Genomic DNA, 15,242 nt, shown 5'->3' on the forward strand with positions numbered 1-15,242 from the left:
TTGAAAAGTTTATTTTATCAGCAATAAAACCAAATATTTACTCACAGCCCAGCTTTGAGTTAAAAAGGGGCATCGATACAAACTCAAAAAGCTGAACCTGCCAGACAAAATGTAGATCACACATCATTTCAGGAGGCCTTTACTTATTTCTCACTGAGCCTAGCTCAAAGTGCACTAGATTAGCAGACCTCGGAAGAAAACTGCATGTTTTGCAAGGCTGCAACAGGGTTTGCGCCTTGTTCCTTTCAACTCGCAGCCTGTGTTCATCTCTAAAGATTAAATAAAAAATGATGAAAAAAATCCTCTGCAGTGCTGGCAATACAGCTAGCCCAGCTAAATATCTTCTAAACACATTTGATGTACAGAATTCAAACTTTCATATTTCACACAGCATCACTTTTGTCCTGAAAACACCCAAATCTGTTTTGGTATTCTTGATGTTTTCCTTGAACTGGTGTTGAACATGGTTCTTTAGAGGTAATTTAAAACCATTTATGTTTTTAAAAAATGACAAAAAATAACTTGCTTTCAATCTGACAAATAAAGTTTCTTTCTGAATTCCTTTTTTGCTCACCACATACATTGACAATGCTTTTAACTTGACAAGTCCTGTCCTGATTCAACATGCGTAATACCCTCAGAAATCATTTCAACTTCCTTTTACACTTCATTATTGCACCTACAGTAGCTCATGTAGTATGCCACATCGATGTGGCATCTCATGTAACTACAGAGTCACAACAGTCATTTCGTCAAAGTAGATACCACAAATACCACTTGTAAAGTTAGCCACACTTTCTGAAAGTGGCCATCTCTAAACACTATCGTCTATAAAAACTCATCTGAGTTTACTCACTCTTCTTTTATCGCAGCAGCTTTACTAGACATAGATGTCTTCACTGTGTTCTGGAGGGCAGCCGATGAGGAGGAGGAGGAGGAGGTGGTGCTGGATTTCTTCTCCATGGATTTAAACGAGGATGAGGTGGTGCTGGTGGACTTTTTCTGGACGGTCTGGATGGTCTTTTTCCTCTTGACGTGAAGGACCTCCATGGCGTCCATGTTGACGCCTTGTTTAGTCTCCTCGCTGGTCTCCACCTGCTGTGAAGTCTGGTGCTGCTGCTGCTCCATCTGCTCCATCTGCTGCTGGCGATGCATCTGAAAGAAGGGCGTGGAGAAAGTTAACAGGATCATTTTTAAAGGACCTGCGCACTTTATTGTACGTGAATTGTTTATTCCATATAGAAAAAGTTTATTTGTACTAAATTACTAGATTTCATGTTCCCTCACCATCATCATGTGCTGATAATTTGCAATAGCCTCGTCAGTGGTGACTCCCTCAGCCAGCCCCAGCTCTGCAGCCCGGCGGGCCAGCTCGACCTTGTGGGAGCCGGGAGGGGTCCAGCCAACTCCTCTAGTTGAGTTCAGGTCTGACTTGTAGTTCACCTGTAACAAAAGGAAGCAACATTGATATTTTAGGAATCAAATTTGTTGAAATGGGCCTACAAGACCCTCTCGATATTTAAAATTAAAGTGATCTCCAAAACCAACCAGCATTTCTACACATGAATACTACACTGCCCAAGGTTTACTGTACGTCAGTTAGTTTGTCGCATACAGCAAAGAAACAATTGCCTATTTGCCTTTGATTTCGAGCAACATTCGCATTCACCATGGAGGTGTGTTTCTGGCCTCCTGATGAATATGTTCTATATTCACTCTGCTCATATCTCTGCTTTTGTTCTCCACCAACCCCTGAGGGGCATTCATGTATCTGGTTATTTAGCTGTTAAATGCTCCACTGTGTTCATCTGCTAGTCGCTCACTTTGTCTTTTCACCATTTGGGGCTGTCCACCGAAAAGGACACAAATTGAGAGTGGTTGTAGATGCTTAACAGATATGCACCATGTAAGCATAAAATCCTCTGAATTATATGGTATTAACGTATAGGTTTTGATACAGGGCTGCTTTATGAGGACATCAGGATTGGCTAAAACTGCAACTTTAGGGACCTTATCATTTCAGTTTCAAATTTTTCTTTAGGGGTGAACAATACTAAATTAGTTTGTAATTAATCAAATTACCATAAAGTCAATGCCACATAGAGGCAGAGGTCTCGGTTCTCCTCAGTGCAGTTTTCCTCCATAAAATTGCATGATTAATAGAAATCTTTAGTGTCTCATATATATAGTGAATAAATGTGAATTAAATGATGACACTGGCTGTATCAAAGCCACTTAAAAAAAAACGTTTTACAATAAACTCTACACATGGAGTGTGACTCACATCACTCTGCAGCTTGTAGGCCTGCTTGGCATGCTTGACATTGAGTTGCTCGTTGTCACAGGTGTAGTCGTGGAGCTTGCTGCGGTAGGTGAGGTCACTAGCCTGAGCCTGACTCTTTTTGGCCTGCAGGAACTCGGGCTGATCGGCATGCATTTTGTAGTGGCCCCGGTCCTCCTTGGACTGGCGTTTGTACTCCAGGTTGCTCTGGAGTTTGCTGGCTGCCAGGGAGTGCACCATCTTAGGGTCATCCTCCACACAGCGCAGCCCCACCTGCTGGCCCTTCTCCTTCAGGTGAGACTCCCTGTAGCGGAACTGTGGGAGGCAGAAAGATAGAGTTTTCAATTTGAATACCACTTTTACGGCATCATTTAAGTTGTAACTAAATTTAGTTTTATGGATAAGGGATTACATAGAGCAACTCCTGAATGATGTGCCTTAAAATTAGTTTAATATATTGATTATGCTGATTATGCTACATCCAGAATACATGAGCTAATCTTTCCAACCTCTGAAGTAATGTTTGTGCTGCGATAAAAAAGGCAACTGTACACATACAATCTTGAGAATGGCTGTAGATAAATAAAGCTCTTAGTAGAAGGTGACAATGAAAGATTAACTGTGTTTTCATCACATTATAATGCACTTTTCAAATAACAAAAAGGTGCATAGACAGTAAGAGCTGCTAATAAATCCTAATATGTGCTTCAGGAAAGTCTGAATTGAGTAAAATCTTTTCACAAACTGCATTATCACATGAACTCACATCGCTGGCAATTTCTCTGGAGGCCTTGGCCGTTTGGAAGGGAATAGCATCCAGCCTCAGGTCATGGCCCGCTGTCTTCACCTGCTCTCCAGACGCCTTGTAAACTTTCTTCATGGTAGAAGAATTTTGAAGATAAAAACGTCACAAAGTCATACTGGCATCTTTTGATGTGGATTTATAATCATTTGCTTGCATTTCGGATTGTGAGAAAGTATCTGAGGCGTGCCTTACATCACTAATCTGCTGAGCATTCATCTTGGCTCTGACGAAGTCTGGATCATCCGAGTGTAAAGTGTACTTGTGCATGTCATCATTCTTTCCAGATTTGTAAAGCCTCTGTAGTGTAGAGACATGAGAGTGATATAAACATTCATCGCACAACACCCACAATTATTGAGGAGTTAACAGTAAAAGCAACAGAAAGGTAGAAGGAGATTTTGTATTATTTTGTGAGTATGATTATCTTTTCAACCCACCTCACTGCAATGTTGATAGCTCGCCTTAGCGTGGAGAATATCAGGAGAGTCAGTCACTGAGGTGAACTTTAGGCTGTCTGGCAGCTGACGATACTTCTTCTGCATGAAGGAAGACCACACACACTTTAACAGCAGGGAATACAGATGGCTGAGACTTAGTCTCCGAGCGTGTAATAGGTCATGTTTAAAGTGAAATGTAATGTAGGCTAGATTCCTTGAACTTCTAGAAAAAATCAATATGGTCTGTGAAAAAGTAAAGTGCATTACAATTCTCAGTTAAATTGGGTTCCAGAAGTCAAATATATCACCAAAATGTTAGAAATATTAAAGAGGAAAGGCCATTTAGCAACTTACATTGAGTTTAATTCAAAGTTAGATTTATAATTAGACAAGATTTAGCTCAACAAAATAATAAATAAACAAATGTTTCAGCAGTCTGAAAAAATGTATATATATTTTTTCTGTCTGATCACAATATTAAGAAGTCAGTGAGGCGTGTGTTGGAGGACTCATAGTTGTATTTTCTGAATCCTGGCTACAGCCCTGTATGTGATGGTAGACACTTGTCACATTTACTCACATCACTTATAAGTGCTCCAGCCTTCTTAGCCGACTCCATCTGAGGTGCACCCACACCATCCCAGGCCACTCCTTTCATGTAGTTGAGGTCTGACTTGTAGAGATTCTAGATATCAGGCGATAAAATGTGTCAGTCAAGTTGAATCACATCAGTAATTTCCCCTTCCTCATCCACAACTCTCACCTCACTCTGCAGGTCGTAAGCCGTTTTGGCCCACTTCATGTCATCAGGAAGCACTGTGTACGCATGCAGTCTCTTCCTGTAGTCCTGTTCGCTGGCGAGGGCCTGGGCATTCTTAGCCGTCACCAGGTGAATCATGTCTGGGGTGAGGTGGTACTGCCCGCTGGATGTCAGCGCGTCCTTGCGGTACTCCTGGTTGCTGGCCAGCCGGCCCGCCTGCTGGCAGTGCAGGAGAAGCGGGTCGTCCGAGACGCTTTTGGACCCAATGTGCTTCCCTTTTTCCAGCAGGTGGTTGTGTTTGTACTTGTTCTGCAGACACACAGAGGTAATAACTGTAGTTTACTGCAATTTAATGTTATGAATCCTACTTTTATGAAGATTATAATGCACATTTTTAAACTCCGAGAGGTTGTTGATTCAACTCTATGATCATTTTATAAGGCTGTACTTTGTTGTGCTGCTGTATGTGGTTGCATTATAGGTATTTGGTATATGCATGTGGTGCACTTTAGGTGGATATGTTAGTCAACTTTTTTGACTTCATGTTTTTGAGTCTCGTCTGCTCTTACGTCACTGGCGATGCCTGTGGAGCTCTTGGCAGCCTGGAAGGGGATGTCCTGCATGGTGAGTTTGTAGCCCTGAGCCCTCAGAGTGTTCCAGGACTCTCTGTACTTGATCTGGAGCAGAGTGACAAACAACCAATGATCATTAACCTTAAAATTACACACATTGTGAAAAAAAAAGTCCACGGAATATTGTATGGTGCACAGGAAGTTGTAGTACCTCACTAAAGTTGGCTGCATTGATCTTTGCTTGTGTGATCTCTGGTCTCTCAGCTGTTATAGTGTAGTTATGCTGGTCACTCACCCCTTTCTCTTTGTACAAACGCTGCGAGAGAAATATAAAACAGCTGTGTACTATTGAAACAACAGGAAACAACAGCAACTGGAACAGAACTAAAGCAATAAGCTCAATGTCCCACCTCATTTGTGATCTGTCCACTGAGTTTGGCATGGACGATATCCGGAGAGTCTGTGACAGAGGTGTGCTTGAAGTTGTACGGCTGCTGACGGTACTTTTTCTGTTTCAGAAGAAATAACAAAGTGAGTGTTTGTAGTATTCTTAACAAGTAACTCAACAGTTAATATCAAGAAAATATCTACGAATATCAGCACGCAAGATATGTTCACAATTACATACTGTAGATCTGTAAGATCTAGACCCAATGTAGGCAAGATAACTTGTTTTGAAAAGAAGTTGTCCTACATCACTTATGAGGTCTGTGGCCCTCTTGGAGCCTTCAATCTGCAGAGCCCCGGTGGCAATCCAGGCTGCACCACGCAGGTAGTTCAGGTCAGAGCGATACACTTTCTGTGACAAACACACACAAATGAAAATAAAGTTATTGCTCCTAAAATGTTTCAGGAATAAACAAGACGAAGGCTAAGTCTGCAACACTTTAATCAAAGTGAAATACTGTAAGTATTGTAAAAAATATATTTGTGCTATCCAAATTAATCAAACATTAGTTTAATTAATGTTGCAACTTCAAAAAATAATAGTTTTTTTCTGTCTCACCTCGCTCTGTAGAGCGTACGCTTTCTTGGCCGCCTCCACCTTCATGTCGTCAGCAAACGAGGTGTACTGATGCAGGTTGAGCCTGTAGTCCTGATCGCTGACCAGCGACTGGGCCTTTTTAGCGTGGGAGACCTCCAGCATGTCCATGGGCAGGTGGAACTTCGAGAGCTCCTTTGCAGAGTCCTGCTTGTACTTAAGCTGGAGAGGTGCAAAGGGACAGAGGAGAGGTGTTTGCATTTTAACATACTGTATTTTTTTGAATTTGTTTTTTATCTTCTGAGTTACAGTTAAGAAGCACTTACATCGCTCTGCAGCGCGCTGGCATGGACCGAGTGAGCGATGCTCATGTCATCCTGCAGTCCCTTCAGTCCGATCATCTTCCCTTTGGTCTTCTCAAATTCTTTTTTGTACTTTTGCTAAAATGACAAATAATTCACTTGTTACTTTTTGTAAGATGAGTTACGTGAGATGCTGTGTAAAATGTTTCAATTCGTCAGTCTGTGCAATAGTCAACTACCCAAAACTGAAATTAAAACCATCATGTATCAGTGATCTGCTGTTAATCCATCACATAGACAAGATTTTACTGTTGTCTGAAGCTCTCTCGTTTGAGAATGTCATGTCAATTAAAAATGCTTCTTTGTGTTAGAAAATAATCGGTAAATTCTGCTGACAAATATATATTTAGGCCCACACTGAAAAATGTTATGACACGATAAGAAGAAGTTGCAAGCTCACATCACTGAGGATCTCTGTAGACGCTTTGGCAGACTGGAAAGGTATGGCATCCAGACGCAACTTGTAACCGCCATCACGTATCTTTTTCCAAGATTCCTTGTAACAGCTCTGAAAATTCACATATGTATAAACTCAGTTCAACATGAAAGGCCACACACACACACAGTCAGCTGACTGGATGCATTGATTGGTTGTCTGATGGATTTCACATGTGTCTCTGTGTGAGTTCTTGTGAGTGTGATCTTACCTCACTGAGGTTAATAGCATTGAGCTTGGCTTGAACCATTTCAGGCAGCTCTCCGCTGAGTGTGTAGTTGTGCTTCATGTTTTCACCCTTTTCCCTGTACAACCTCTGTAAAAGAGAAAGAAAGGTATTACTGAGCATCCAATGTACCTCTATTTGTATACTTCGTATTTACAGTACTTATGGGAGGCCATCAGTGCAGAAGACATGCTAAGTTTGGCAAAGCCCCCAAATTCAAGATCACAAAAATACATTCAAATCAGAGTATTCTAGGGGACACAAATGCATCACATGTACTTTGTTTTAGTTATCTGGTACATTAAACAAATGACAGCTGAACTTACATCAACAGCCAGTTTGTTGCTGAGTTTGGCTTGGACCATCTCTGGAGTGTCTTCAACACTGGTATACTTCAGACCACTCACACCCTGGCGGTACTTTTTCTAGATTAAAAAAATGAGTGACGAATATCAAAAGATTATCATGGTAAAATGAAGCCATTAAAAATAAATGCGTGCATATGCATTTGATGAACAGTAGAGGGCACAATATAATCGCAAAAAAAGTGTACTGACAAATTAACTACCTGGCAAAAATAAAACAAAAGGAAACTGGTCATATTTTTAGAGAGAAATATACAGTAGATATATGATACGTATATAGGAGTCTGCTCAGGAGTAACTCAAGGCTCTGTTCTAATTATGTTCTGTCTGTCGTTTCATGGTCTAATGTTGGAAACCCTGACTGGAGTGAGGTTAAAAATAGTTGGCTGCTTACGAAGAGGTTTTGAATAGAGTCTGGTGTTTTCCAGTCTGCACTAGATGTGTCACAGAAATATCTTTAAGCACAATTTGCATGCATTGACAAAGACGCGTTCATAAAAAGAGTCTGTGGATGAGAAAGGTTTAAGGAGTTTGCAGGACAATAATGTTGATAGGTCATAATATCTATAGAAATCCAGCAGATTCTTGAATCATTAGTGATTAAAAATGTCTGACTTGTCGTGTAAATTTGTTCAAATGATTAGGATTCATAAACAGATAAGATATCAGAGCTTTGAAGTTTCTGTAATAAAGCCGCTGGGCCCTGTTTCCAAATGCACAAGAAACTGGACACTGGACATTACTGGGGGATGTGCAACAGCTTTCCCTTAGAAGGTCTTGATGGCACAAATCATCCTGCTTTTCCTGATATACCTTATTAAAATAAAACAATGTACCAATGCACTGTAAGCAATGTGGACTTTCAAACCAAATACATTTTGTAAAGCGAAAGCAACAAGGAAAGAGGGTGCACTAATTGGTGAAGTTGAATCTTTAATTAAATGTAACAGCTTCAGTTATTATAATCATTCTGCTCACTTGTTGTAGCCGAGTGGGTTCCACGTACTTAACCCAGTTTCCACCGAACACGATTGGTCCGCCACTCTTTAAATGTATTCTGTCCTAAGCTGTAAACTTTGATATGTGCCTTACAGTCACATGTTACACAACCGTGGTTATCAGTTGTTCATGCTCTCTGTGTTAATTTACCTACATAGTTCTCTAGTTATAAATACCACTTCAGTACGGTTAATTATACACTGCATGGTTTGGTTTGAATTACATTTGGCTTCCAATATAATTTCCAGAAATAAATGAAATGTGAACAAAGGTCAAGGACGGAAACTGTTGCTGTGGGATAGCATTTAACCATATAAGTGAGGACAATTCTCTTTTTTAATTAGCATTACCCACAACCTCATAGGTTAACCTGCAGCTGATTTCAGCAGTGCATTCTGAGTCGTAGGGTGGGAGGTTACCTCGCTGAGAAGGTCTCCGGCTTTCTTCGCCTGCTGGACATCCAGAGATTTTCCGGCCTCCCAGCCGACGCCCTTCATCCAGTTCAGATCTGACCTGTACTGATTCTAAATAAAGACACACACAGCTTTCACCTTTTACAGTCCTGTAGTAAATTAATCATTTCAGCATAAAACAAGTTGTTATGAGACTTACCTCGCTCTGTAGTCCATAGGCCTTCTTGGCCCAGGCGACGTTCATGTCAGTTGGCAGAGTCGTATACTCATGAAGGAAAGTCCTGTAGTTGGTCTCGGTTGCCAGGCCTTGAGCCTTCTTTGCATGGCTGATGTTCAGCATATCCAGATAAACGCTGGGTAAATAGAGTTTGAATGACACAAGATGTAAAGGCCAGCTCTCGTGGTTTTATGCTGAAGCAGTGCTCTCCGGTCATTGGGGTCATTCCCACTTAAAAAGAAGCTTACTACAGCATTTAATCTTGCATTGGACTTTAACAAGGTAAAGGGATGTGGGGTCTTTTGGCTCAGCAAATCTTGAATTTAAGTCAAAGCTTGTAACATTTTGAAAGGAGTCAAAATGACTGCTGGCATGACCATAAGGCACGTTATTGGCTGCAATGTCAGAAATTTTCAATGCTGTTGAGTTTGCTAATAATGCAGATACAACCATTGGATCTATGTTTTAAGAAAAGTCTACAATACTTACCTCTAATATGTCCTTGAATGCTAAATTAAAACCCTTTACCTCTTTTAGACAATGTTCTTTAGGAATTTTAGACCTCCGAAAATCATCACAGCATTCAGTGATTTAACAACAACAATTTAATTACAGTTAACTGTATTCACTGTGTCTCAGGTGTGAAGGTATCCCTGATCAGTTAAATCTGGGTCTGATGGACCAAGATTGGAGACAAGCATTAGAAATGCTCCATCAAGGTCTAGTCCAGAGCCTCACCTGTTTTTGGTCTTAGTGTCCTCATAGTCCTTCTTGTAATAGCGGCCACTCTGTAGTTTGGTAGCCAGAGCGGAGTGAGCCATCTGAGAGTCATCGCTGACCGACTTAATGCCAATCACCTTGCCTTTGTTTTTCTCATGCTTCTCCTTGTATTTGACCTGCAAGACAGTAGTGGATTTTCCAAAAAGCCAGTCTTTGAATCAGCTTTTTGTTTTACAGGCATGTACCAATCTGCACCTATTCAAGTTGACATGTATTATAACATTATTGCACAAAAAAAATCTACTTTTCTCATCAAGCCAACCTTAAGGGTGCAGACTGTTTTTAGAATAACTCACATCACTGGCCAGGTCTCTTTTGGCTTTAGCGGTGAGTATAGAGAGAGAGTCCAAACGCAGCTCGAAGCCCTTTTCCCTCTGCTTCTCCCAGTTGCTCTTGTACACTTTCTGAAAAAGATAAGTAAAAATCTAGAGTACTTCATACAGGCAGTTTAAGTGCATCAAATCAGTTAGGATTCGGTTGATTTTCTTTCTTAATTTCTTATTAATGGACTAAGTCCTTGAATAATCAACTTTATTTTGTGCATGATGGGAACACTAAATAAATAAAAGAGTGCTGAAGCTCATAGATAAGACACATGACATGTTGAACCAGAAGTGAGGTCTCTGATTCAGAACTGTCTGATTTAACTGTTGACCAGCCACAATTAAAGTAAAGGTTCATGATCTTCATCATCTTTACATAATAAACATAAGATATAAATGACATGAGCATCACGGTAAAAGTTAAAGTGCACTGATCAAACATAATTACCGGATTCTCATAAAAAACAAATCCAGTCTATTTTTGCAAAGCCATTATTGACTTATACCCGACCATCATCATCATAAAAAATTATAAAATAAAAATGATTATGTCCAATACTTAACCAAAATAAGGTATATATTATGAGGCTGCATGGATGGAATAAGTATGCAATGTGTGATCAATTCAATGAAATACATTACAAAGACAAGAGATGTTAAAAAAACAAATATTTAAGTCTTTAATCTGAACAATTCATTTATTTTGTTGTAACTTCCTCCAGTGTTATCATATATCTGCTCATTGTGATGAACTTCACTAAACTTACCCCACTAAGAAGGTTAGCGTTTGCCTTTGCTTGTCTGAAGAGGGGCTCATCATTTGACATGGTGTACTGGTGTATTATCTGCTCTTTGTCTGCTTTGTACGCCAGCTGAAAATCAAACACATGTAGACATGTCATAAAAGAGTGCACCAAAGTTAAATGTATACGATTACAGCTTTAAAGTGAAGACCCTACGTCGCTCTGCAGTTCCTGGCTCTTCTTGGCGTGTGCGATGGAGAGATCATTCGCCACGTGGGTGAACCTGATGCTGTCTGCCTTCTGCCGGTATTTAGTCTGTGAGGCAGCAGAGTACAGTAAATAAACAGTGTTAGTAAGTTAATTAACAAACTGAAAGATGCACACACAAACACACAATTACTGACATCACTAAGCAAATCTCCAGCTTTCTTGGCCTGGGTAATGTTCAGACATCCTTCAGTGTCCCAGCTCACTCCTTTCATCCAGTTCAGGTCTGAACGATACTGGTTCTGTTGAGCAACCGAAAAAGAGTCATTAACCAGAGGAGTTCTTTTTCTACAGCATTTACCACCTGAATAGCAGACTAGGTCTCATTCCTTTCTCCCGTCTCTCACCTCGCTTTGCAGGGAATAAGCCTTTTTGGCCTGCTGGACCTTGATGTCATCAGGCATGACGGTGTAGTCGTGCAGCTTGGTGCGATACTCCAGGTCGCTGGCGAGGGCCTGAGCCTTTTTGGCGTGGCTCAGGTTGATCATGTCCAGAGGAAGGCTGTACTGGGACTGGCTCTCTTTGGAGCCCTTCTTGTACTCAATCTGAAGTGGTAACGATTCAAAACAAAGATTCATTTTGAGTCAGCACGTATGCTGCAGCTGCAAAAAGCGTTATATGTGTGAAAAAAATGCGTTTTAATGCCTGTAAATAATGATCAAAGTGACGTCTGCTTACATTACTGCTCATCTTGGCCACTTGAAGAGAGTGCAGAGTCTTGGAGTCGCTCGTGTTGAAGCCCACTGCCTTTTCCCTGTTCTTCATGTAGGTCTCTTTGTATTTAATCTGAAACACATGCACACGGGACTTAATTTAATTTGCCAGCTATTACATTTTTGTTGAACCCACATTCTTCTCAGGCATTAACTTTATATTGCATCTCCTTGCAGAAGACAAGAGTGTGTGTTTGCTTACGTCACTGGCGAGGTCACGGGAAGCCTTAGCTGCTTTGACACTCATGACATTTGACATGTCGCAGGTTTTAGATTTGTTCTTCTCCCACTCCTCCTTATATTTAATCTGGAGAAATACAATAAAATGATCACTTGAAGAATGAGAAGTGATTTTCTGCCACCATGTGAATGACCTTGGACGTGTACATGCATGCAAAGTATGTGTGTGTTAACTTACATCACTGCACAAGGCAGCATTGGCTTTGGCCGCTTTGATTTGGGGCAGGTCCTGGGACAGCGTGTACTGATGTTTGGTCTTTTCATAGCCTTTTTTGTAGTTTTGCTAAAAGACACATGGATCGCACGTTCAAACTCTACAGTCAGCTCAGAGCTCAGTCTGCAGCTGAAAGGTGCTGATGAGGTTGGTGTGTTTTTATCAAGCCTTGGCAGTGAGTGTTGTTATAATGCAGTTTACTTACATTGCTGACCAGCTGAGCGTTTTTCCTTGCTAACACAATCTCAGGTGTGTCTGTTGTCTGGCTGTACTTGACCTGGCCGATGTGCTGCCTGTAGTTCTTCTGCAGTTGTATAGCAAACAATTTATACAAATGAATGTAGCACATACGATGATCCACCTGACTGTAAAAATAGTTTTACAATTGTAATGTTTTTCATTGTAATTCTAATGTAAATTGTATGTAGCTAAAAGAAAGACATTTTGGGATTCAATTTGAGAAAACTCACGTCTTTTAGTGGGTCCAGTTTCCTTTGGCTTTGGTAGCCTGGTGTGAGCGTGGCTGGGTAGTTGTATTCACCCTGCTCCTGTTCACAGCCTTGTTTATAAGAAATCTGGAAATTACAAGAAGACCATGTCAGTGATATAACTGGCAGAGCAGGTATTCTAATTCATGTTTTATAACTCAACCATTAGGTAATGTAAACATCTGCCCATGGATTATGTATTAAATCTAATACTAATGTCTGTGCTCTTTTGTCAGAAAAACAGGATAGCAGGTGAAGGCGAATAGCTGTTTAAAATACAATATGTCATGATGGGTCTTGAATGCAAAACTGGATCCAAGCAGAGACAATTTAGGGTGTTGATAATTTGCATAAATCTATAGATTGAATTTCTATACTATCATGAGTCCATGAAAAACAAGGCTTACGTCACTAGCCAGTTTCCTGGCTTTCATGGCATGCATGGTCTTCTTATCGATTCCTGAGTCTTCATAGTGGCCCTTCATGTCGCTGATGTACTTCTCTTTGTACTTGTTCTTTTAAGAGTACAGAGAGATTAAGAGAAATCGGTATGCAGTATCCATATGTTATCCATATGTTTGTCCTTATGACATTTACAGTAAGGCCAAATAGATATTTTTATAATTTACTTGTACTTTTTCAGTAATCTATACATTTACAAAAACAACAATGTGAAATTCATTATGTTGCTTGTCATACTTACATCACTTGTGAACTTGGCGATTTTAGCAGCATTTTGAAACTGTGGTGTCTCACAGAAATTGATGCTGTGACCTTTGGTGTTCTCCAAGTCCTTCTTGTACTCCACCTGGTAGAAAATATGAGGGTTTTTATTTTGGTTTGCATAATAACACAAAGCAGCAGAAACACAATAACAAAGGAAAAGAAGCAAGTTGAGCAGGGGAGGAATCACCTCAGTAAACGTTCGAAGCAAAAACAAAAGTCAAATAATCAACAAAAACAAAAAACAAGCAAAGATAAAATCAAAAAGCAAACATAAAGTAGGCAACATAAATCCTACAGAAACATGAAATAAATAATATAATGTAGTAGTAAGACTTTATTTGAAATGGATTAGTGAGTTGAATGAATTCAATTTGAATGTAACTGTTGCATAACTGAGCCAGTTATATCTAACGGAGAATTGACAGAGCCCAGTACGAAGCATTGTCAGGAGTAACATGTCTCTTATTATAGCTATGTACATCACAGTTTAAAATGAAAAATGACAGCAGCTTCTTTGAAACATTTTTCATAGCAAATGTATTTTTTGTTGTTGACTAATCAGAGCTTGTCCTTTGTGGCACCTATATATAATGTGCCTGCCGCAAATCAGTCACAATCACTGACACTCCGTCATAACTCAAGAGTCACTGAGACAAACCTTTAATCCTAATTCATATGCTTTGCTGAGTTTATAAATGACAGCAGAACACCATTTAACATGTCAGCGTTACCACTCAAACACAACACAGGCAGACCTTTGTCACCTTTAAGCATTCAATCAGATCATTGTTCACGGACAAGCAAAAACAATTGTGACAGTTCTAAGTCATATTCCCAAGGCTCGGAATAGTTGCTCAAGAGTGATGCACTGTTTTCCTGTGTGAGGTAATAGTAGTTTGACGGGATGTCCCGTGGCCTTGGAGCTAAGCTGTAACCGCACCGGACAGGCATGTCAGAGATGCCGAAAATGCAAGTTGGGTGGCTCTATGTCTGCTGGGAACTGACACAGTATATCCAATATTTCAAGCTCTTAAACACACACATGCACTGAGTAGCAACATGTTAACCTGGAAATGCTTTCTTATCGAGCTAAAAATAAGATAAAATTCAAAAGTACTACATAAATGAAGGTCCGATCTTTGCCTTGAAAGCCTGACAATCGATCACAAACGAGCTCACCTCACTGACAATCTTGTTGATCTTGCGGGCGTTCATTAGGGCAAGATTGTCCTCAGATGTCAGGCTATGGAAGTGTGAGGTGCCCTTCATCTTGCCTAAGTCCTTCCTGTATTTTAGCTGCAAAGGGGTAAAAGATGATTGAGTGCATATAGGGGGACAACATGTTGTGTTTCACGCACACACAAACACACACAGAGTCTAATTTAGTCGGTGAGGAGAGTTTTAAGAATGACGACATGCTTTCATATTGTAGTCCCTCATCTATGAGTGATGACAAGGCCAAATGACAGACGAAGCTGAAGCTCTCACACTCCACACTCTGTTATGTTTTCACAGCATTTACAACCAGTTCACATGGTTAAACAATAGGCAGACCAACCGTCCAACTACTTTAGTGTTAGACGCAAGATGTAGTGAAGTCTAAAGAAGGGCTTTCTGTATCTTCATCAAAAATATTCTGCAGTGTTTATAACTAAGCACCGCACTATGTTTATTCGTCAGGTTGATACTCACATTGCTAGCATTTTCCTGAGCCTTCTTTGCGAGATGATAACCAGGAGTGATCATGGCAGGGAAACTTCCTTTGCCTCGTTGCTGCTCATACTGCTCGGTATAGGCGATCTGTAAACAGACGATAGCTCATTTGTAATTCAAAAAGATACAGGAATTAGAGGTTTTTAGTAAATATATTAATAAAACAGTAAGAGTAACTTC

The 15,242-nt window shown here is 40.3% G+C and overlaps 1 protein-coding gene across 1 annotated transcript in view; it reads right to left on the minus strand.

The window, feature by feature from the left end:
• The window catches only part of nrap (nebulin-related anchoring protein), a 20,962-nt gene continuing 5,720 nt past the window's right edge, over window positions 1-15,242 (minus strand). Inside the window, 34 exon segments of the mRNA XM_031843399.1 lie at window positions 1-1,155; window positions 1,288-1,443; window positions 2,285-2,596; window positions 3,048-3,155; window positions 3,279-3,383; window positions 3,524-3,622; window positions 4,104-4,208; window positions 4,287-4,592; window positions 4,853-4,960; window positions 5,067-5,171; window positions 5,266-5,364; window positions 5,550-5,654; window positions 5,862-6,059; window positions 6,164-6,277; window positions 6,600-6,707; window positions 6,847-6,951; window positions 7,188-7,286; window positions 8,645-8,749; window positions 8,838-8,991; window positions 9,594-9,751; window positions 9,932-10,039; window positions 10,726-10,830; window positions 10,918-11,016; window positions 11,106-11,210; window positions 11,316-11,513; window positions 11,647-11,754; window positions 11,884-11,988; window positions 12,100-12,204; window positions 12,341-12,439; window positions 12,606-12,710; window positions 13,031-13,138; window positions 13,327-13,431; window positions 14,529-14,645; window positions 15,042-15,149. Coding sequence (XP_031699259.1) covers window positions 853-1,155; window positions 1,288-1,443; window positions 2,285-2,596; window positions 3,048-3,155; window positions 3,279-3,383; window positions 3,524-3,622; window positions 4,104-4,208; window positions 4,287-4,592; window positions 4,853-4,960; window positions 5,067-5,171; window positions 5,266-5,364; window positions 5,550-5,654; window positions 5,862-6,059; window positions 6,164-6,277; window positions 6,600-6,707; window positions 6,847-6,951; window positions 7,188-7,286; window positions 8,645-8,749; window positions 8,838-8,991; window positions 9,594-9,751; window positions 9,932-10,039; window positions 10,726-10,830; window positions 10,918-11,016; window positions 11,106-11,210; window positions 11,316-11,513; window positions 11,647-11,754; window positions 11,884-11,988; window positions 12,100-12,204; window positions 12,341-12,439; window positions 12,606-12,710; window positions 13,031-13,138; window positions 13,327-13,431; window positions 14,529-14,645; window positions 15,042-15,149 — 4,527 coding nt within the window. The 3' untranslated portion in view covers window positions 1-852.

Source organism: Anarrhichthys ocellatus, unplaced genomic scaffold (genome assembly GCF_004355925.1).
Source record: "Anarrhichthys ocellatus isolate YVR2014 unplaced genomic scaffold, GSC_Weel_1.0 scaffold4, whole genome shotgun sequence".
Classification (NCBI taxonomy): Eukaryota; Metazoa; Chordata; class Actinopteri; order Perciformes; family Anarhichadidae; genus Anarrhichthys; species Anarrhichthys ocellatus.